This window comes from Sus scrofa, chromosome 13 (genome assembly GCF_054392235.1).
Source record: "Sus scrofa isolate SSC_HxYL_T2T_F1_AM1 chromosome 13, Sscrofa_HxYL_maternal_Yorkshire_Landrace_v2.0, whole genome shotgun sequence".
Classification (NCBI taxonomy): Eukaryota; Metazoa; Chordata; class Mammalia; order Artiodactyla; family Suidae; genus Sus; species Sus scrofa.
In genome coordinates, this window is record NC_139395.1 from 130,081,807 (window position 1) to 130,107,044 (window position 25,238).

Sequence of the window (25,238 nt, forward strand, 5' to 3'; positions counted from 1 at the left end):
TTCCCATTCCAAACATTCCAATTTCTGCTAATCGGTAAATTTTTGTTCTTTCAGATATTATCACTCAGTATTATCCAAGGCAATGTGTGCCCTATTCCCCCAAATGTATTTCTCCTTTTGCCCAGAACTATTACCAATTCTATTCACGACACCTTAAATTTCAGTATCATGTTGGATTTCTTATCTCAGCTTTTACCTGCAATCTTTTAGACACTGTCTTACACTACCTATACAATTCTACTCTCAGCCATACGTTCCTGTCTGCAATATTATTATGTCTATTACTACAATAGCCTCAATGTCTCCAAAGTTTCTTCATATTGTCACCTGATACCTAGGCATAAAACTTGATAATGTCATAGGTATTCATCATTACGTATTAGCTTCTACATTCACTTTAAGTTGTTTAGCCAGGCATTTAGGTTCTCCTCCATTCTACAATCTCAAAGTATCCATCTAAATGTAGAGCGCCTTCTTTAAATGTACTCTACCTTCAGGTGAATATATTTGTATCATAATCATAATATATCATGCCAACATCCCAAATCCCACATTCCCGTTTTAAAGCTCTTTGTTCCAACTGTTAAGTGTTGAAATTCTTCTATTCTTCTTTCAATGTCATCTCCTTATTGAACCTATTCAAATACCAATATTGAAGATGTTTCCTTCTGTACACCAAATAATTTTTTTCACTCTTTTCAAAACTGGGAAGTATTAAAAAAGAAATCTTTAGATTAGAAATTACAGTGTTGACATTTTTCTTTCAAATGCTGTTTGACATTGAGACATTAAATCAAGTCATTTAACTTCCCTAAACCCAGTTTACTATTCCAAAAAAGAGAGACTCTAATTTGCAAACATCAAATGTATGTAGGAACGCATGGAAAATCAATTTATAATTTAAGTGTTAACACTGTTACTATATCATCTTTTATTGTGCACATTTATTTTTTCAGTCACTACCAAAATATAAGCATTTAAAAGGCAGTCTGTACTTTATATTCTAGCACCCAACACACAGTAGCTACTCAAATATATACATTTTAAAACTTTCATAACTCATAAAATATAACTCTTATGCCTAAGAAACATAATCAAAGCACAATTTATGTACTATGCCTTTGGTCAAAAACATCCACAAACCTTCTCCCCACAGCTTCCTTTTCAGGAAAACTATTGTCATGTAATATTTCTGGACCTCTGATTTAGTTCACCTGAAACACAACTGGTTAACTGGCAGAGGGGGGGTGGGTGTGTGTGTGTGTGTGTGTGTGCGCGCGCGCACGTGCACGCGTATAAGTGTAAGGCTTGACACTGGTAGTATTCTGTCCAATCCAACAAATTTATCCAGTATTCAAAACGCTTTAGTTTATCTTAAAATGCTAAAGGTTCATGGTTATTTCAGTGATATGGAACAGGAGATTTTTTTTAAAAAAATATACACAAAAAAAGTATATTCATTTTCTTTAAGCTGAAAACTTTCATTTTTTTCTACTTCTACAGAAAGCAAAATTTATGACAGTGTTTATAAGAAGTATTTTTAAAACGAAAGGTGAGTATAAATGACACTTTGATTCTAGAAAAACCTATAAATCATGAACTTATTAAAAGAACTTACAAGTCCTTGAATTACCCTTGAAAACCGCACAAATCTGTAAGACCTTGTTAAACCAGAAAGCAAGATAGCTGCTTAAGGTCTTTAAGCTACCTTAAAACTACTAAGGTCTTTATTTAACCAAAGGACACAGGCACCAACTTGATGAGGCTCTCACCAACCAAAAGTGGGACAATATGAGCATCAGTACAGAAAATAATTCAATAATCTAAAACATAAATGTGTTTAAACAATCTATGAGTTTACAGCATAAGGCATTTTAATGCAATCATGTCACTGGCTAATATTTCTTGGCATTTTGTTATTTCGCAAAAAAAAAAAAAACTGCTCTCATACCTGGTTCACATCTGCTCTTAGGTCTCACATATACACTCTTGTACTTACCTACTTATAATTCATTTTTTAAATCTAAATTTAAGACTCCATAAATCATCCCTATTACTGAATTTTACTCCACTGTTGCTATAGTGCCTGGTAAGGCTATTGTGGTTACTGTGAGAAACCTTGTAATTAAGAATTTTAGCTCTTAAAAATAATGTCAAATGCCAAGAAGAAGTAGAACGAGTAATTGGGTTATACTATGGATTACAATAGGTATGGGTAAAAAAGAAAAACGAAAAGAATGATCAACAGCAGCTCATGAGAGTACCAAATCGCTTTGCGTGTTCATTAAAAGAAAAAAAAAAAAAAAAAAAAAAAAGCTCACCCTGTATGTGATGTTGCTGAGTTCCATAAGCAAACATCAGGCAGCATGATGTAATAGAAAGAGTCCTGGACTGAGTCAGGAGACCTCTGTTCTAGTCCAAGGCCTCAGTTTCCTCATCTGTAAAATGAGGGTGCTGAATTAGATAGTCTGAAAGGGCTCCTCTAGCTTTAAGATTGAGGGATTCTATAGCTGACTTAAGGCAGAAGCAATAAAATGTAGATTTTTGTTAACAGTGAGGTTTAACTGTTAACACTGCAAACAGCAGGTGGAATAGGGATGAAAACAATTTTCACAAATTTTGAACTGCAGAAAGCAATTATTTCATAACTTTTAACAACCAGAAAGTTTTCTTTAATGATATACTAACTTTACTTTTTTTTTTTAAGGGCCACACCCACAGCACATGGAAGTTCCCAAACTGGGGGTCAAATCAGAGCTCTAGCCGCCTGGCCTACTTGACAGCCACAGCAACTGCCCAGATCTGTGCCAAGTCTGTGACCTACACCATAGCTCACAGCAATGCCATATCCTCAACCCACTAAGCGAGGCCAGGGATCGAACCTGCATCTTCATGGATACTGGTCAGGTTTGTTACCACTGAGCCACAATGGGAACTCCTACACTAGCTTTAGTAAGCAACATTACCATCTAAACTAGATTAGCAATAACTGAGCAAATTAAGACCTGAAAAAAATCTATTCACTTTTGACCAGCCAAACTGCCCAAGTAAATGCTGAAAATAGTACAAAACATATTTGGGCTAGTAATTACTTCAGATGATAAAGTACCTCGTAACTGTCCCCAATTCAGTAACTGAACAAACAGTAAAATGACAAGAAAAATGATTAGAGTAAATTAAACAATTACATGTATATCCTTTTATGTTAATGTATATGTAATGTTAATGTATTTTATGTTAATGTATATTTATACCCTTTTATGTTAATGAGCATATTTTTCTCATTTTATATATATTATATATATAATATATATTATAATGAGAGTACCTTATATATATAAAGAGTACCTTTTGTTTAAGTTTTTTATACTGAAAGAAATCAAACCTCTATCAGTTACAAACAACATAAAGGCTCTGGGGCTTCAAATACTAGTGGTTTTCTAACTGCAATTTCCTAAACATAGGTAATTAACTGATTGATCCCAGCTAATCCTCTAGGATCTAATAAACCAAATTTTAAGCTCATAGATCAGCTGATGTTATACGTTTTATTTATTTTTTTTTTCATTTATGTTGATGCTATTGGTTCTGAGCTGGTAGACTTAAAACTCTAGGAACGTGAGAACCAACAAACATCTCCACAAACAACAATCTATCAAAATTCTATTCTTTTAAAGGATGTAATCTACATTTTTTTAAAGGTTTTAAAGATACAATGAAAGATTCAGTGAAAAAAATTTGTATTTTAAAGCTTACTTAATGCAAATTACTAAGTGATTCTAAAATAACTTGGCATACACACAATCCCATTAATTCTTTACTTGAATATTTCACCCTGGCAATATAGTACCTAATATGTTATTCAGAATCATTAATAAAATTTCTCTCTGGCTGATAGAAACAAAGGCAAAAATACAGCAGTCTTGATGGTAAAGAAATTGTTTTGGGCGAGCCTTAAAATACTTGTGATATCTATGTGTCTGAGAGACAGAAAATATGTGAAACAAAATTTTCCTTCACATTAAATGTATTTCCCATTTTGATCTGGGTATTTAGATTCACAACCCTAATGAGTTGATTAAAATAAACTTACAATTAACGGCATACAATAGAAATTAGGATGGATATGCAATGCATAGTTTAGGGCACTATTCTGAGCAAGAGTTGTTTTCTGCAATTTACTCCAACTACCTTACCTACCCCTCCCACATGACTTCAGAGACACTTAGACATTAAGCTTATTTACTAATAAAAACACTACTAATGATAAGATATGATAAGCAGTACTTTTTAGCCAATATCATTCAAATGTAAATCAGCTCCTCAAAAATTCAAAACTGACTGACTATACTGAGTAAAATATTCTGTTAGTAAGGCGTAAGTACAAAGACTGGAAGTTAAAGGAGAATCTGATGTTTAAATAACTAGTTGGTATGTGCCAAGAAGCCCACTAAATTGTTCATCACTAAATTTTTTTTTTTGTCTTTTTGCCATTTCTTGGGCCGCTCCTGCAGCGTATGGAGGTTCCCAGGCTAGGGGTCCAATCGGAGCTGTAGCCACCAGCCTACGCCAGAGCCACAGCAATGGGGGATCCGAGCCGCATCTGCAACCTACACCACAGCTCATGGCAACGCCGGATCCTTTAACCCACTGAGCAAGGCCAGGGACCGAACCCGCAACCTCATGGTTCTTAGTCGGGTTCGTTAACCACTGCGCCACGACGGGAACTCCAATCACTAAATTTTTATCTGTAGAACATAAACATATTTTTTAATTCTATCTACCACTTACATGTCAGGATGTAGTACATGTAACTCAAAGACCAAAATGCCTCATTTAATACTGTAGGAACAATTACAATTGGCTGCAGCTGTGCACAAAATAGCACATTTATATTTGCTTTGAGAAAGTTATGATAGAAATTTTTTTTTTTTTTTTTTTTGGTCTTTTTAAGCCCACACCTATGGCATACAGAAGATCCCAGGCTAGGGGCTCGAATTGGAGAGCTACGGCTCCTGGCCTACACCAGAGCCACAGCAATGCAGGATACAAGCCAGATCTCTGACCTACACCACAGCTCACAGCAATGCTGGCTCCTTAACCCCCTGGGATCTAACCAGCATCCTCATGGATACTAGTCAGGTTCATTACCGCTGAGCCACAAGAGGAACTCTAGAAATGGTCATTCTTTTTATAACTGCAATACAACTGTAAAGGTTAAAAAAAAAAAAAAGACCAAACCTCACTATTTTTGGTCACTGGAAATACCAAGCCATTATAAATATCAACTAATTACTTATAACTTAATTTCTGAAATACATTTAGTATCTACTTAGTTTCATTGAAAGTTCTCATTTCAGGATTGGGGAAGAAAAAATTTCCAATAAAAAGAAAATGAGATGTTCAAATTTTCTAACAGTATATTGAGGATAAAAATGAATTATCGGAGTTCCTGTCATGGCGAAGCAGAAACAAATCCGACTAGGAACCATAGGTTGCAGGTTTGATCCCTGGCCTCACTCAGTGGGTTAAGGATCCGGCATTGCTGTGAGCTGTGGTATAGTGCGGCACCTGTAGCTCTGACAAGACCCCTAGCCTGAGAACCTCCATATGCTGTGGGTGTGGCCCTAAAAAGAAGCAAAAAAAAAAAAAAAAAAGAAAAAAAGAAAAAGAATAAGAATTAGCATACTTAATATTGAACAGTATGTCAATATATTTTAATAGCATATATACTTGCCTCTCAAAACTTTATGAAAAAACAAAATTCTGGAAAAACAATCATTTGCTTTTTAATCAAACAACTCATTAACAGACAATTGCCATTTCTTAAAACACATATTTAAAAAAAAATTCTCATCATTCAATCTGGCTAACAATTCTAGCATAAAAATCATGGAGCATTCCTCTTCTGAAAGATGAATACAACACACTAAGAAAATGTGTCCTAAGCCATACTTCATAAATGACAACTAGGGAATTAAAAGAATAGAATCTAATAATTTCTTCTAATAGAATATTCAAAACTTGATCAAAATAAGCAACCCCAAGGATTGTATCTCCCAATTATCATACTTGACTCAGCATATGCTAATTATGTATCTATTCCCTCAGAATGAATCTATTATAAATTATTTTAGTGAGGTTTTGCTACATAATTGTGAAGTAATCAAATTATTGGGTGGTAAGTTTTGTCTTTCCATATTTATTGGTGGTTTCTGCTCCCATCTTCATACAACCTAAACAGTTCACAGCTCAGTGCATAGGCAGAAAAATGTCACTGATAAACTTTTTAAACTTAAAGAAGTATCAATTTTATGAAAGCCACTGAAACATATTAACAGCAGGAAACTAGAAAAATACTATTTACTAGTGTTTTTATAATTCTTATTATGAAAATTTCAGAACATTCAGAAAAACTGAAAGAACTGTACAAAGAATATTCATATAGCCACCACCAAGACTTTAACTTCAATTTCTAATAGGACACAGGATATTACCATCACCCCCAGAAAAGTTCCCACATGCCTTTTCCCACATAATCCCTGTTCCCAACACCACTGCATTAATTTGTAATGTTTGTCCCCCAACAGTAATTACTTTTGCCTCCCCCAACCCCAATACATATGGTTTGCCTGTTTTTTGTTTTGTTTTATTTTGTTGTTGTCTTTTCTAGGGCCGCACTCGTGGCATAAGGAGGTTCCTAGGCTAGTGGTCGAATAGGAGATGTAGCCGCCAGCCTACACCAGAGCCACAGCAATGCAGGATCCGAGCCTCGTTTGCGACCTACACACAGCTCATCACGGCAGTGTTGGATCCTTAACCCACTGAGCAAGGCCAGGGAGCGAACCCGCAACCTCATGGTTCCTGGTCGGATTCGTTAACCACTGAGCCACAACGGGAACTCTGAGGTTTGCCAGTTTTTAGTACAGCGTATAAACGAAATCATACATTATGTCCTGTTTTATGTAAGGCTATATTCATTCAGCATAATGTCTCAGAGGTTAGTCCAAAATGCTTCAGGTAACAATAGTTTGCTTCTTTCTATTGCTCTGTAGTATTCTATTATACAAATACAGCAGTTTGCTTATCTATCCATTCTCTTGCTGATAGATACCCGAACCGTTTACAGTTTAAGGGTCAGTGCTCATATTTGGCAGAGTTTATACACTGAATTTTATATAAATTTTTGTATAAAGAACCTCTACGATTCTTTGCTTTCATTGATTTCCTCTCTTTCTCCTACTGAATTCTATTACTCCACAATTGCTGTGTTTGTTGGGAACTGTCTGATTCCTCAAACCAGTCCGACTACAAACAATGCAATAGGAGACTGCCCTCGGGCCAAAGGCCATCAAAAAATGGGAAACTCACCTAAGGCCATTCCCTTCTTTTAAGAAGCCACTTCAGTCTATTTGTTTTGCTTGCTCTACAAAGTTCTCATATGTTTTTTCATATGTTTTCCAGAGACTATAGTCACTACCTGTGGGAAGATTTTTGCCCCACAAAAAAATTAATTTTTTAAATTATAATTCCCTACTCTTAAGAACACACTTATTCAAAACTATAACTGATACATCTTTTTCATGCCATTTCCCCTTAAGAGCTTGGCTGAGCTAGTTCCTTTGAATCAAAAAAGCCAAACTAAACCAGGAAAAGAGGCCTCTGGGAGCTGGGTCCTGTAATTCTGTATTTGAACCAATGCAATTCCCAAGTTCATCCCAAGATGTATATGCAGAAAATACTCAAAAAGACAAAGATCTTGAGACTTGACCCACTGTCAGGGTCCCACACCCAACCCTGAGGAGTGCATCTGAGGAACAGACCCAAAGCAGAAGAGCAAAGGCTTTGAACACGAAATTCACAGTGGAACCACTGCCCATGCCACAGGTAGTAAGAAAAAACTTTCAGTCTGAACCTAACCATCTGTGCTGATTGCCAGCTTTAACTTAAAACAAAATAAAATAAAAAATAAAATAAATAAAACAATTCTCCTGAGAGGACACAATCAAAAATTACTCAAATACAAAGAATCAAGAAAATCTAAGTCTCAAAGAAAAAGACAACAACAGATGCCAATGTCAAAATGATCCAGATGTGAGAATTTTCCAAGATGTTAAAACAGCTATTTTATCCATCCTCCATGAGGTAATGGTATGCACTTGAGACTGATGGAGAAGGCAGAAGTTTTCAGAAGTGGAAAGTATAAAAAGAACCAAATGAAAACTTTATAATTGAAAAATCTAGGGAAAAAGTGCTTTGTCAAGAAAGTTAAGTGCACATAAAGGAGAGTAAACACTGAATAACTGATCTTCCAGAATAAGAGATTAACACAGATTGATGAGAATATCTCATTTTATTTTTTGTTTATTTTTTATTTGTTTTTATTTTTTGCTTTTTAGGTCCTTGCCTGTGGCATACAGAGGTCCCCAGGCTAGGGGTCTGATCAGAGCTACAGCTGCCGGCCTACGCCACAACGACAGCAACTCGGGATCCAAGCCAAGTCTGCAACCTACACCACAGCTCACAGCAACACCAGATCCTTAACCCACTGAGCGAGGTCAGGGATCAAACCTTCATCCCTGCAGGGACAGCACTGTTTCCTTAACTTTCTGAGCCACAACCTCATGGTTCCTAGTCGGATTTATTTCTGCTGTGACACAACAGGAACTCCAAGGACATCTAATTTTAATAAAAGAAAAATTTCCTGACAATTTGTATCTTTAGCTCTTAATTGTACTGGGGGGAGCAACCCTAGAACTCTCCAGCCAAGATGCTTTAATCCTTATTATTCTATCTCCTGAGGTCCTGTGAAACCACTCATGATTCATCTTTAAAGAATATTCAAATTCTACACAATTTGTATGACATAGAACACAAAAGAATGCTGGACTACAAAAGAGGGGGGTCTGGTCAAGTTCTGGTGCTATACTGTAACAAAATAAGTGATTTAGCACCACTTCTCTAAGCCTTAGATCCTCATTTTACAACTGAATAATGACAACTTACCTAAGCTTTGTAATGCAGTCCCATGATCTAATTTTAAGAACACTCTGAGGGTCATTTCAGTTTCACCAGATATATATGTCCTTCATTGCTTTAATTACTTGTTTCTAGCATACAAGGAGAATCTTTAGATCAGGTTGCTATGACTAGTAAGGTACAGAATAACACTGTCAACACACATACAATGCAAACCACATATTTAGGTTTCTAGTAGTCACATGAAAAATTTAAAAAGAAACAGACGGCAATTGATTCTGATAATATATTTTTATTTAACCAAATGTATCCAAACATTATCATTTCTTAAAATCCATATAAAACTGAGATTTCACTTTTTAAGAAAAAACTGCTTTCACTTAAATAAACATTTCTCCACAGAAGAAATAAAATGACAAACAGGCACATGAAAAGATGCTCAAACAATAATAATTAGAGAAATGTGAATCAAAACTACAATGTACTTTGTACCTCACACCAGTCAGTATGGCTATCATCAACAAGTCTACAAATAATAACTGTTGGAGAGGGTGTGGGAAAAAGAGACCCCTCCTACACAACTGGTGGGGATCTAAGTTGGGATAAGACTATGGAAAAAAGTATGGAAGTTCCTCAGGAGAGTAAGTCTACAGTTACCATATGATCCAGAAATCCCACTCCTGGACCTATATCCAGACAAACATAATTCAAAAAGATACATGTCATTCACCCCATGTTTACTGTAGCACTAGTCACAACAGTCACAACACGGCAACAACCTAAATGTCCACAGACAGATAAATGGATAAAGAATATGTGGTACATGTATACGACTGAATACTAGTTCACCATAAAAAAAGAACAAAATGATGCCATCTGCCAGCAACATGGATGCAACCAGAGATTATCATACAAAGTAAGTTAGACAGAGAAAGACAAATACTATAAGATGTCACTTAAATGTGGAATCTAAAATATGGCACAAACAAAACCTCTCTATGAAACAGAAACACAGACATTGAGAACAGACTTGTGGTTGCCAAAGGAGAAGAGGGAAGGAAGGGGATTGACTGGAAATTTGGGATTAGCAGATGCAAACCATTACAAATAGAATAAATAAACAACAAGGTCCTATTGTATAGCACAGGAAACTATATCTAATCTCCTGGGAGAGACCCTGATAGAAAACAAATAGATAAAAAAAGATTGCATATATGTACATGACTGAGCCACTTTGCTGTACAGAAGAAAATGGCATGACACTGTGCCAACAATTTAATAATTATTTTTTAAAAAAAACATGAAGAAATAGAAAGAAAGCAAAATTATCCCCTGGAAAGATGAATGGTTAATGAAAGAAAGGAAGGAAGAATGGAAGAGTCCAAATAGCTTCAATACACCCATGAAATACATATGGTTATACTGCTAATATTAGACCAGGTAGCACAATCCTAAATGTGCCAAGACTGATTAAGACTCAATTTATCATAGAAAGGACAGAGTCAGAAGTTGGAACAAAACTTAAAAAACAAAGCTAGAAAGTAATCAATGACAGAATGCCTTTTGTTTTAACATTATTCCATTAAACATTCATCCCTCTATGTGGGTATAAGTTCTTGCTCACTTCATTCTGGGTTCCTTGAGACAAAACGAGAGCTGTATTTTATTTCTGGTTGCATGGTGCCTATATTAAGAACTTGTAAGACAGACACCAAAATTATCTGAAATATGGAGATCAGGTTTTAAATATCAACAGCAACTCACCATAACAAGTTATACTTTTACATTTAATATAAGAATTAAATTCCATGTAAGAATCGAAACTTTCTTTGCCTTCCAAATGATACCACAATCCCTCAGGTTTCATTTTAGACAGTTATATCAGACTTTATCATCACATAACAAACATCCACTGGTAAAGATAACAGGCATTCAGTTAAACACAATTCCAATGTGTAAGTGCTCCACTCTTCTGAGTTTATCATTTGTTTTTGTTTTTAATAGAAAATAAACCATATATTTTCAAAGGGACACTTGTTCAGATATAAGCTAAAGCATACCCTTTGAAAGAAATTCAACCTATAGCTGAATTTTCAGCTCCATTCATTAAGGGGAAAAAAACCTGAAAACTGTGAGAATTTTTCAATGTAACCCTCTTACTATTGATTTGAAAGCTGGTTCTCCAGAGGCAAAAACTTTCAACTAAAATAAAATGAATACTTGACACAATCTTACCTATACGGCAATTACCATTCATTCTTCATATTTAGTAATATCACTTCAAAATCAGGTAATAGTGAAAGACAGATGATAAACAGTGACAATGAACTTTTCTACAGTGAATAGAGTAAATTAATTTATAGGTGAGATGCTTGAGAGAAGTGGAGAGTAAATGGGAACAGATCATTAGCTCCTCAATATGCATCACACTGCTTTTCGGGAGCCACCTCTTGGTAGGTTTGCAACTCTGAGGTCTTACCACCCTCAGTCTAGAAAGCCATAATTTACTTTTATCAGTTCTCTTGGGATAATCATATTCTAGGAGAATAGATGTTACCAAAATACACTAGAGTTAATTTATGAATGAGAAGAATGACTTGCTAATTGATACTGAGAAATGCAGTTGCCAGTAGACTAGAGTATTCATCGATACAACATAAGCTGGCAGTGTCCAGCCCACAATCCCTGATAATTCAATTTTCCTTAAGAACTATGCAGCTTCTTACTGCAAACACATGAGGGTCATCTCTGGTCACAGTTAGGTTAGGGAAGAAGTACTAAGGAGGTGATGCCCAGCCCTTCCCACAGCAAAATCCACCAGTAAGGAAGCAAGTTGGTGTACAAATTACCCCAGATTTCTTGACCTTTGAGTGAAACCACAAAGAGCTATGTTCTACACTGGCTCCCAGGTCTCCTGCAACCTACTTTTTAAGGCATCTTGTACTGGCCTCCTCATCTTCCTCTTCTTATTTCCCCTCAGGAATCTACTGGATTCAAGGTTTCAAATAAAATGGTTATAATCAAGGGCCTAATTCCATGGAAACTGAACCTAAGACAACTGGTCAGCATGGTTCCATTCTTAGCAAGAAAATTTTGTTGCTAAACAAAATTAAGTTTTAGAAGCTGTGGAAAGACAGTGAATTGGAACATGAGAAAACAAGAGGTCTAAATGGATTTGTCAAATTTTATAGACTTTTCTTAAAAATAAGAATCTATCTCTGGAATAGTTCAAAGAAAAAAACATACAAATTATTTGAAAACACATAAAATAAAGCAAATTAAAACTATAGTGAGACATCATTTTTCAGATACCAGATTTTATACACACACACACACACACACATATATCCAAAAAGTTCTTACTACATACTGTTTGCAAGTGGGAAAACAGGTATGCTCATACATTGTTGGGAGAAATATAAGACAGCACAATGCTAACAGCAGAAAATTTGGCAAACTGCCTCAAAATTACATGAACATTTATGCTAACACCTAAAACTCCCATTCATGAAACAGCTATTCCACTTCTATGTAATGGACTACTACATAGCTATTAGAAAGCATGAGGAGGTGCTGGGAAAACTGGACAGCCACATGGAAAAGAATGAAATTAGAACACTTCCTAACAACATACACAAAAATCAACTCAAAATGGATTAAAGACCTAGATATAAGACCAGACACTATCAAACTCTTAGAGGAAAACATAGGCGAAACACTCTCTGACATAAATGACAGCAACATCATCTCAGATCCACCTCTTAAGAGCATTGACAGTAAAAACAAAAATAACCAAAGGGACCTAGTCAAACTTAAAAGTTTCTGCTCAGCAAAGGAAACCCTAAACAAAATGAAAAGACAACCTACAGAATGGGAGAAAATCTTTGCAAGTGAATCAACTGACAAGGGATTGATCTCCAAAATTTACAAACATCTTCTGCAGCTCCATACCCAAAAAACAAACAACCCCATCAAAAAATGGGCAGAAGATCTAAACAGACAGTTCTCCAAAGAAGACATACAGATGGCAAAAAAACACATGAAAAGATGTTCACCGTCACTCATTATTAGAGAAATGCAAATCAAAACCACGATGAGGTACCACCTTACACCAGCCAGAATGGCCATCATCCAAAAGTCTACAAACAGTAAGTGCTGGAGAGGGTGTGGAGAAAAAGGAACCCTTGTACATTGTTGGTGGGATTGTCAATTGGTGCAACTACTGTGGAAAACATTATGGAGATGCCTCAGAAAACTACAAATAGAACTACCATTTGATCCAGCAATCCCACTCCTGGGCATCTATCCAGAGAAAACCATGACTCAAAAAGACACATGTACTCCGATGTTCATTGCAGCACTATTTACAATAATCAAAACATGGAAACAACCTAAATGTCCATCGATAGAGGAGTGGATCACGAAGATGTGGTACATATACACAATAGAATATTACTCAGCCATTAAAAGGAATGAAATACCAGCATTTTTAGCAACATGGATGGACCTAGAAATAATCACGCTAAGTGAAGTCAGCCATACAATGAGACACCAACACCAAATGCTTTCACTGACATGTGGAATCTGAGAAAAGGACAGACTGAACTTCTTTGCAGAACAGATGCTGACTCACAGACATTGAAAAACTGATGGTCTCCAGAGGAGACAGTTTGGGGGGTGGGGGGATGTGCTTGGGCTGTGGGATGGAAATCCTATAAAATTGAATTGTGATGATCACTATACCACTACAGATGTGATAAATTCATTTGAGTAATAAAAAAAAAGTTTAAAAAAAAAAGCATGAGGACTAACTCTATACACTACTATAAGGTGATCTCCAATATGTTCAGTATGTGGTACCCAGGTTTGCGTTTATTTTTAAAAATAGCAATTTAGTTAAACTTGGTAACCTATAAGGAAAAGAAGAAACTAAGAATGTACTTCATTTGGAAGTAATATCAATGTTTTATATGTAATTATAAAATAAGATTAAATCAAGATTTTAAAATCCTAATGATTAAAAATAAAATGAAATAAATAGACCTGATTCTCTACGAAGTTTGTAGAAAAAAAATCATACCAGTGGATTTAAAACACTTTGAGTATAAACTCCCAAGGGACATGTGCCCCCTGCAAAAAGGGCAGTTTTTAGTAATCATATTGGTGGTATTAATTTAAATATATATATAAAAATAAAAGCATTACATACAATGATTTTATATTTGTTTTTGTCTTTTGTGTTTTTGAGAGCTGCACCCGAGGCATATGGAGGTTCCCAGGCTAGGGGTAGAATCAGAGCTGTAGCCACCGGCCTCCGCCAGAGCCACAGCAATGTGGCATCTGAGCCGCATCTGTGACCTACACCACAGCTCATGGCAATGCCACATCCTTAACCCACTGAGCGAGGCCAGGGATCGAATCCGCAACCTCATGGTTCCTAGTCAGATTCGTTTCCACTGCTCCACGATAGGAACTCCTATATTTGTTTTATGTATCATATATTCTGTATTTTGTATCTTTAGCTTGTGTATAGTTTCATATATTTATATATTTTATGTATTAAGCATGTAATTTTAGGCGTTCCCGTCATGGCTCAGTGGTTAACCAATCCGACTAGGAAGCAACAGACTGAGGGTTCAATCCCTGGCCTCGCTCAGTGGGTTAAGGATCTGGCGTTGCTATGAGCTGTGGCATAGGTTGCAGACCCGGCTCGGATCCCGCATTGCTGTGGCTCTGGTGTAGGCCGGTGGCTAAGCTCCGACTAGACCCCTAGCCTGGGAACTTCCAAATGCCGCGGCTGCAGCCCTAGAAAAGACCAAAAAAATGTATGTGTGTGTGTGTGTGTGTATATATATATATATAATTTTATATATCTTATACAATTTTATGTATCATAAATATACAGAATAAATAAGTTTATATAAATAATATTAGAGATTTTTCAGCATGGGAAAAGACAGAACTATTGAAATCAAAGAATTTAAGTGTGAAAAAATAAAATCTAAAATTTTTATCAGATATATCACAGACCTACCAGCCATCCAGAAACAACAAATAACCTTGAGTCTCTACATACTGCTTTTCATTAAAGGAACTGGATTTTCTGGAGACACAGCTGATTCGAGGACTAAGGAAGAACATGTACAAGACAATCTTAGGAACATCTTGTTATGTCAGAAAGCAAGGAAGCTATCAGACTAACAGAATCATGTCGAGAAGGCTTAGACAATCTGAGAGTCCTAAGAATAAAAACTGCAATGCAATAATGTATCAAATATTTAAATTCATAAACTAGCAGTGACACTTTAAAAAAAGTCCTCATTGGTTTTCACTCCCAGCATAAAAAACAACTTTGAAAATTGGTAAACAAGGGAAATAATCAAGACTTTGATATGCTTTTCCTGTGCAAATTGTGCCAGAGAGTAAACAAGTATCTAATGAGGAAAGTTTCTCTTTATAGAAATATAGATAATAAATAATGAGAGATGATCTAAGGAATGATCATCAACAGTCAACTAATATGACAGAGACAAGCAAGTGTTATATACCTCTTCGTGGAATTACTTAGCATCCCCTACAAAATATTCTGCCACTCTTACCCCTACCTGAATAATAATGCAAAAAACCTGAATTAATCTTTTAAATCTATTGATTTAACAAAAATATTCAAGGGAAAGAGTCCTATTTTACCACAGAGATGCAATTAAAATACAGAATGAGAAAATCCAACAAAACAAAAGGGAAAAGATATTATGAAGAAAAGCATAAGCTGAGGCGTTCCTGCTGTGGCTAAGTGGTAACGAATCCGACTAGAATCCATGAGGATGCAGGTTCGATCTTTGGCCTCACTCAGTGGGTTAAAGGATGTGGCACTGCCATGAGCTGTGGTGTAGGTCACAGATGCGGCTCAGATCTGGCGTTGCTGTGGCTGTGGTGAAGGCCAGCAGCTAGAGCTTCATATTTGACCCCTAGCCTAGAAAGGAACCTCCATATGCCGCAGATGTGGCCCTAAAACAGAAATAAACAAATAAATATTAAAATGGTTAAGATGGTACAGCAGAAATTATCACATTGTAAATCACTACAACTTAAATAAAACTTTTTAAAAAATGGTTAAGATTGTAAATTTTACATTGTGTTTTTAACTGCAATTTTTAGAAGTTATTTAAATTTCTTTTCAAATTAAAAAACTACTGTTAATTTTTAAAAGGTAATAGTGGTACCGTGGTATGCTTTTAAATAGTCCATATCTTCCATAGATACACACAAAGATATTTGTGAATGTAACCATGTGGTATATGTATTGGCTCCAAAATAACTGGGGGGCGCGGATCACACACAACAACATGGGAACAAAGTGGTTACACAAAACAAAATTGGTGATATTGCCACTGGACGAAAGTTCATTATTCCGTTCTCTGCTTTAGTGTTATGTTTAAAACTTCACAATAAACTGTTAATAATATACATCATTGGCCACTATTAATGCAATGAGACATTACAAAAAGTAGTATGAAACATTTATATAGGAAAGTAGCTATAAATAATGACTTCAGGTACAATTAGAGTTAAAAATAACTTGTACCTTGCCAAGTGAAGAGTGAGACAAAAAAGATTATTAAGAATCCTCATGGTTATTACACGAAAAACAAAGTTGAGGATGGATGTAGGTGTGGCAGAGGTAACTGTTCCCACAATGCATTCCTTTATGGCATTTTCAGAGAAAAAAAATATGAGATGCTATATAACACAGGTTTAACCCTGAACACTATGGCATTTCTCAGGTTCATCGGCAAGCCACCATTTTGAACCAATATCTATAAATTCATCTAGGACGTCCTGCAAATGTGTAGAAATGGTTTTGGTGTGCAGCGCTAGACTGTAAGCAAATTTCTGTAATCCTGGCCTCCTTTATATTTCAAACTTAACAAATATACAGAATTAACACTAGCAGAAATATACACTTGGGATCATGACTTTAAAATTACTTCAGGGATTTTAAAAAAAATTGGCACATGTGTTTGTAATAATCTGATTTAAAATACATTCTACGAGCTGTTCCCCAAACAAAATGACACAATAAGCAGGCTATGTGAATGGCACATTAAAAAATCACTTGAGAATAAGCACTTAGAACAGAGAGCCAGTAGTATTGCACTTGCATCTCAGACACCCATCTCAGGCCCGTGCAAGTCATTTCTCATGGGAGACATGCCACAAATAGCTAAGACCCCCAACAACCAGGAAAAACGCACAGGTTTCAAATGTCAACTTGAAACAAAAAGCCAGGTACTCAGTAATGCCTAAGAAGATTTACCATGGAGCTGTTTATAGAAGAAACTAGTGCACCAGAGGAAATAGCAGATTTAATGGTGGTTAATGAGTTACCTAAGTACCATAGAAAATCCAGAAAGTATTTCATAAATTAATGAAGAACCGTATCATCTTCTGTTCTAGGCAGAGCCAGATAAAAATCCTTATTTACCCCAACATTCCCCATTAACTGCTAGGTGGAAGGGTGTGAAGAGGAAAGGGAGGTTGGAGAGGGAGCAGAGAAGGAAGGAGAGGTCATTTTCTTTTATGCAGAAGGAATCTAGAAGAGAGTTCAGGCAGAGGAAATCCTCCTCTTATCATCAAGTTCATCTCTAAAATGAATCCTTTCCTAGGAATATTTTCACAACTAACTTTCACAACTCAGTAACTTATTCTGGTTCGAGTTAATCTTTAGTTCTTTTTATTTCAGACTGATACATCTATACAATCTCCCACCAAATTCTATAAACCTTAAATTAGTAAGTTTCTATAGCTTCCTGATTTAATGTTTAAAATTAAAATTTGATTAAGTAAAAATAAAAGTTTTGATAATGCACTATAGAAAATACTGTCTAAGCAACTAATTCTTAAAAAAAAAAAAAAAAACCCAAAAAGTAAAAATTCATTATCCTGCTATGTACTGATCCCCATAATACAGACCCATGCCATTTATGTAAGGAATTACTTTTTGTAAGGGAGAATCATTCTGAATTCCAATTAACAGTGATGAGCTCAATTAGCCTAGAGCAAGAATTAAACATCAGAAATTTAGTCCAATTCTATCATCTAATTTTACAAGAGACCAAGGCAACAAAGAGAGCAAATCCCAAGCCCTCCCTTCCCCCTACAGAGTTCAGTGGTCTTTCTGCTATATAACAGTTGACAGATTTTCATTCCAGAGAATTCTAAATTCTAAATGATTCTAAATGATCTTTTTAAATAAATAAGTATGGTTCTCCCAAAAATTTTTCACTAAGTAAAAACAGGCAGAATGTTAACCATTTAACTGCCCGTTAACTATAAACATTAGGATAAATGCCATATGACTATTTTAGTAAGATGATGGGCCTAAACAGAAGAGCTATTTCTGCCATTGTAACTTAAGCTTAACAAGAAAACTCTATTCACAAAACATATATCAAGCCAACTTGTTAAAAATATAAGATCGCCACCATATAATAATACTTTCCATTCTGATAACTAAAGCCAATGTAACTAGGGGGTTTACCTTTAAAACAAAAAACAAAAAACAAAAAAACAAAAAACTGAATACTAAAACATGCCTTTAAAAACACTACTTGGAGTTCCCATCGTGGATCTGTGGTGTAGATCCTTGCCAGGAGCTGTGGTGTAGGCTGTAGATGCGGCTCGGATCTGGCGTTGCTATGGCTGTGGTGTAGGCTGGCTACAGCTCCGATTGGACCCCTAGCCTGGGAACCTCCGTATGCCTCGGGTGTGGCCCTAAAAAGACAAAAAGACAATAAATAAATAAATAATAAAAACACTTCTTTAGTTTGAGAATACATGTGTTTTGTCAAACTGTGAAAAACTTTCAAAATTCTTAGTAGATTCTTAAAAATAAGAGAATAATAAAAAGAGCAATTAAAACACTATGACAAAAGAGGAATTCTTACCATTGGCAGTGCATTGATGTGGGGATGTACAATTCAATATCCAGTACCGCCAATCACAAGTTGCTGTTGCTGATGCTGAGAAAAAGCAAAGTAAAATATTCAGTGTGCCCTAAAACAAATTCAGTTTAAAATATTTACTGTATCAAATTTTACATGTATGAAATACTGTTTGCATAGTCTTTAAGGTCTTCACCAGTGAGTATCATTCTCCCCCTCAAGAAACTGTTGTCATAAACAACAGCAGCAACTTTTGGGTGTGAATTATGTGGCAGGCACTGAATCTTTACAATAATCCTAACAGGTTGACAACAAAGAACAAAATGAGATCAAAACAGATGAATTTGCATAAAGGAGGCACTCACGCCCATTCAACTCAACTCATGTAAATATTACTGCAGCAGGGCCCAATATAACAGGTTCACAATCTACCATCATAAGCTGTAAAAAACTTATATGCTATATATTCTCTTTAACAGTAAAGAAAAATATGTGATTGATTTTGAAACAATTTCAATCAGAACTTATTGACTTCAATTTCTTCAGAATGTATATTTTACACTGTTTACACAGCCTTCTCACAATTGCTGACTCACAACACATTATTTTCCAAGAACCTTTTTTGTGAATATACAAGTGGTTTTCCACACACCCTGTCAGAGTGGTGGCTCTCAGGGGGGATACAGACCAGTGCAGCTCATACCATGTACAAGTGTACAGGGCATTTTTCTGTAGTAGCACAAGCTGATACCACAGAAAGGAATGCAGAAGCCGTTCTTCATATACCAAAAACATGAATTAAGTCAGTAACCCTAATAAGGTAACTAAGCAAATATAGTGAATAACTGCAGAAGAACTTAACCCCTTGAAGTATGCTCCTCTCTGATTTTATCTTTCATTTACTGAACACTCATTTGTGCTGACTGCCAACTCCAAGGCCATACTATATAACTTCAATACTACCATATAACTTTCTGGTAGTTGAGCTTTAGGAATTAAAATAATATTTATTAAACATGCCATACACAACTTTCAAATGTCTTAATCATGATGGTTTATATCACTATTAACTAGTATCTCAAGACACAATTTACTCTCAGAGTAAGGTTCATAAAAGTACCATACTAGTCAATGTATGCCTAGATATCAAATATCTTTCTTGAGAATCTCTAATTTTTCAGCCGTCCTTTCAAAATGATTGGATCATGGCAGATGAAACATTTAATAAGGTTAAGTATCAGCACTACCATTTTCTTGTTTCCTATTCTTATTTCTGCTTCTTACACTCAGTTTCTTTGCAGGAACCTTTAAATTACTAGTCTGTTTTGTGGGATGTGGTTAAAACTAGATAATAAAATCCACAAATCTACATACTCAAACACAAGTAAACTTAGAGCAACAAGCTCAAATACATGGCAAGTCTCAGAAATGGCATGAACGAATGAGAGTGCCACTGCTGCTTCGTGGAACCCCCAGTTCTTCTGAACACTGTTAAGTACCAAATGTTATACATGACATCACAGCCAAATAAGGGTGCAAATCTGAACCCCAGTGTTAAATATTAATACTGTTTAATTTTTAAAATATAAAATGAACGTATACAGACTAATAGAGCACTATGCCCAATGGTTACTTGTTTTCACTACTGGGGTATGTACACAGGCAACACAAACACACACATCTACCGTTGGGAAACACTAAATTAGATCACTAAAATTGCCAGTCCTTCTTTTTACTCCTCCGCCTAGTGCTCCCCTCTTACTTTTCTGTGCTAAGTCTTTCTCTCATCAGGGCCACAGAACTCTCTAACCTCAGTTTTCTCTAATTGTCTCTTCTCTTCCCTTCTTGTGTTCATTCATTCATTTAGCTTTTCCTATTAGATTACATAGCTCCTTAAGGGAAAAGGCCACAAAGCTGATTTAATAAATACTAAAGTGGTTAAATATTTCATTCTAGAATTTGAAGGGTGAATAAATCTGTGGAAAATGATGTGTCAACAGGTACAACCATCTGTATACACAATAAAGTCTGAAAAACTGAGGAATTTTTTTAAAACACGTGTAGGGCTATATTTTGATTTCTGTATTAGTGTTTTCCTAGTCAACTCATTTACTCATGCTCTGGTCATTATGTAATGTATGTACAAAATATACCATATAATTATTTGGCTTTATAAAATGAATATCTTAATTATAAAAGGTAAATTTATATATTCTATAAAAGAATTACAAAAATCTAAGGTAACTTAAGATAACACAATAAAATACATGTTAAAACTATTTGTAATAAAATAATTCAAATTGTTCCCCCAAAAACAAAACAAAACAAAATCCTGTGTGTCCTTAACATCTGCCTTTATGATCTGCTTGCTCAGCATCCTCTACTCTCACCAAAGCAGATCACCCTCTCGGTTTTCCATACTCTTTGGCAGCCATGACAATGCTCATCCCTTTGCCAGAAATGTCCTTCTACTGTGGTTTTGAACACAGAACTAGTCCATCTCTTCTTTCAAGGCTCAGCCCAAATCAGCTTCCTCTCTTATTCCCCCATTATCTAAAGAGAGAAATAAAAATTTCCCAACCCACAACACGGCAATGCCTTATTCGCTTACCATGCCTCCCCTATCAAGACTTCTGGAGACTAGAGACCCATCTTGTGGTCCCACCACAGAATTAAGAACAGTGCCTTGAACAAACACAGTTCCTGAGAGACATATGTTGATAAAATGTTATATTACGTATATGCGGAAGAGTAGGTAATATTGTATTTGAAAATAAAACATAGTTAATACTGAATTACAGCACAAACAAATCACAATGGTAAATAAGGAAGAACTCAACTGTGGGTTTTCCTTTTAAAAATGCTTGGAAGAGCCTGGCTATACCAATAATTTTAGCACTAATTACTTTTAGGAAGTGGCCAACAAAGGCTGATCTTTTGCTACTAAAAAAATAAAAACAAAAAACAAAACTCAATGATAAGTCATATTATAAAATCAATATAAAAAACTACCAATTACTTTGTATACTTCATAAACTAAACCAATGTGCTTTATTTCTTGTGATGAAGTATTTGTAAGTTCCCCCCCCAAACAAAAAGCTTTCCTTTTAGAAACTATATTTCAAAAAACTTTACCTAAAACCAAGTATTAATTTTAGAACAGACTTTCAGTACAGAAAGACACTGCTAATTCAGCAGACATCGACTTAAATCTACCACCTACACATAATTAGGATTTTTTAAAAGATGTAAATATCCTAAAAACAGCATAACAATATATTTTGACTGATCTTCTTCTTGCTTATAATTTAAAGTAGCTATACAACCTAATCTAGATCCTAGTGGCCAGTAACAAAGTCAAGAACATGTAGATAATATCCCTAAGAAATAGAAGTTACAAATGAATTTTTTTAATTTGGAGAATCTGGGGGAAATTATCTCAAGAATTAAGAGAAAAACTAATAATCCTACCATAATTAATCTGCTTAGAAAGATTTTTGTTAAATGAACTTCTGGGCAAAGAAAAATGACAGATAAAGTCCACATTACATTGCTTACCGCAAAATTGAAAGCACAATAAACAAAGAGTTTCAACTGAATCTTCTCAATTCCACAAGCAAAAGACTTTGTAAGCAACGTTCCTCAACATGGCAACGTCTAACAACCGACTATGCATTCATCAAAGCACTGAGGTACCATATCTTGCACTCCCTCCCCTCATCCTCACATCCCATGGAATCACATACAGATAATATTCTGGGAGGCCAGAACATGAGGTGAGTAAAAAGGGGGTAAGGAGCTGTGACAGAAGGGTTACCTTAAGAAAACTGACCCTGAGATCAGGATCAAAGGCAGAGCAGTCAGGCAAGCACAACTTTGCCATTACTGGTTCTAATTTTCACTTCCCTTTGTTATTTTAAGTGACAGAAGAAAAATTAACCTAAAGATGGTATATTATGATCAAAACTTCTAAAAGTAAGATATATGCAAGACCACAAACCCACATAAATAACAATTTAAACATACACTGGTGTCTAGCCATTCAATTTTTCCTTCAGCTGTGGTTGAATTTTATATTAAATTTATACCAAAAACCCCTTATTGTGCAGAAAAAGACAAAAAGCTAACATGTACTCCAAAATCTGCCTGTCAAAGAGACTAAAAACAATTAAAAACAATAAGCCCTATCCTATTAAGCCACAGAGATTTTTAAATTAAAGTTTGGTTTGGGCAGTTTCAAGTGTTATTAAAAGTAACTTTTACTTTTAGCCTCTAGGATCTACCCATCACAAGTTTCCAGTTCACTAACTTTCAATGGTAGAGAATTTGAATATGAGAAAAGGCCTGGACTCAAATATAAGTTATGATAGTAGAAAGGTGATATAAGAATGTATGAATAAATAGGAATACCCATCATGGCACATCGGAAACGAATCTGACTAGGAACCATGAGATTGAGGGTTCCATCCCCGGCCTTGCTCAGTGGGCTAAGGATCCGGAGTTGCCGTGAGCTGTGGTGTAGGAAGCAGATGCAGCTTGGATCTGTGGCTGTGGTGTAGGCCAGCAGCTGTAGTCCAACTTGACTGCTAGCCTGGGAACCTCCATATGCCCCAGGTACGGCCCTAAAAAGCAAAACAAAAAGAATGTATGAATAAATATATGCTACTATCAGCTACTTTTTAAAAGGTGAGTACATCAACAATGTGTAACTGTAACTAATTTCTTTTTTCCCCTCAAAAAAAAAAAAAAAAAAAACTTACTAAATTAATGGTGCAATTTACACTTAGGATGTCTTAGAAATGACAGATCTGGCATTGCTTTCTTCTTAAGACAAAGTTGACAGCAGCCAAATCTTTTTTTTTAAGCAGTTTGGGAGGAAGAAACAATTGGAAAGTGAAAGGAGGCAGCAGAAATAGTATCAAGGATCTAAGAAATAATGGGATTAAAAAAATATACTTTTCCCAAATCCAAATTTGCCTGAGAACACACAGGTAGGTATCTTGGTATGTAACAAGTTAGAAGAAAAATAATAACATAATTCCTAGATCTTACTAGGTTTCTTACTCTTCCCAAGGGTCGAATATTTGATTCAAAATACCTAAGAATCTGATGAGCTAATCAGGCTAAGACAACACAAAAGTTATTCTACTGAACAACCCATCCCCAGCAGAAATGAGAATAACTGTGTACGAGATGTTGCGTCTTTGACCGACTCTGTCTTACAGAAATCCTTTCCAGATTCTAACCTGTGACATAGTAGGTCCTTCACACAGATTTAAGTGGTCTAGGGTAGAATCTGCACATCAGTTGAATTTAAAAGCTCACCCAGATGATTCCAAAGGTTGAGAAACACAGGACTATGTAATAGGAAAAGGCAGGATGGAGAATTTTACTAGTCAGAATCTAATTATTAATCTATGGGGCTGAGATGGGGTGGTAGGAAGGCACAGAGATAACTTCTTTATTAGCATTACAAAATAATTCCTTCTCTAGGTCTCAGTACTAGAGTGGGAAACATACCATATTTAGCAAATGTTTTATTATTTTGATTTTAAGATTAACAATAAGAAATAAAAGATAAGCAATAAATTCAATTCCTCTCCCCAAAAATGAATTAGAAAAGGAAGGACAAAACTAATAAGGACATCTTAGACAAAAAGAAACTCAGACTACGAAACAGGAGATACCATTAAGAAAGACACAAAGGAACACTGCTGATACCTACATTTAGATAAAAAGACAGAAACACCAAGACTCAGCTCTGTGTGACAAAATCATAAACAGTAGATAAAAGAGTTATAGAAAGGTATTTTTTCTGCTAATTCTCATAAAAAATTGTTTCAGAAATCCATGGAACTGTTTCAACAGACCTGGATTATTACGCAACAAGGATATTATTATGGTGGGATATGGCACAGGATTGTCATATCCCACCATAATAATATAACATACAACATCTGTCATATGTGTGTCCTTCCACTTGCTTCTAATTCAGCACTCAAGTGTGCTGTTAAGGCCACCAATAACCTCTTTGGTACCTTTGTGCAAATTGGACTCCAGAAGGACAAATTAGAAAAAAAAGAGAAGCTGTTATGGTACAAAGTGTTAAGAGCCTGAACCGCGGAACCACACAGCTCTAAAATTACAGCTAGATGATTTAAGACAAGTTACTTAACCTTTCAATGCCTCAGTTTACTAATCTGTAAAATAAACTTACAAACTTAATTGTTATAAACTTTATATTTATAAAATGGTAAACAGTGTCTGGCGCAGAATTCAAAACATTTTAAAATAATACATATTAATATAAAAAGG

General features: G+C 35.5%; 1 protein-coding gene across 10 annotated transcripts in view; it reads right to left on the bottom strand.

Annotated features, from left to right (window-relative positions):
• TBL1XR1 (TBL1X/Y related 1) overlaps positions 1-25,238 on the bottom strand; it is a 175,964-nt gene that overhangs the window by 71,001 nt on the left and 79,725 nt on the right. For 5 of the 10 annotated variants that reach the window (XM_021071208.2, XM_021071210.2, XM_021071199.2 and 2 more), the window contains one exon: positions 18,927-19,001. The exons of 1 other annotated variant lie outside the window; for it this stretch is intronic. Coding sequence is in view for 2 of the 9 variants with exons in the window: in XM_084990354.1 (XP_084846480.1) it covers positions 2,322-2,358 (37 nt within the window). In the remaining 7 variants the exon portion in view is untranslated. Of the gene's footprint in view, positions 1-2,321; positions 2,439-18,926; positions 19,002-25,238 lie in introns of all 10 variants that reach the window. 4 more of the 10 variants (XM_084990354.1, XM_084990355.1, XM_021071203.2 and 1 more) reach the window with 1 other exon arrangement.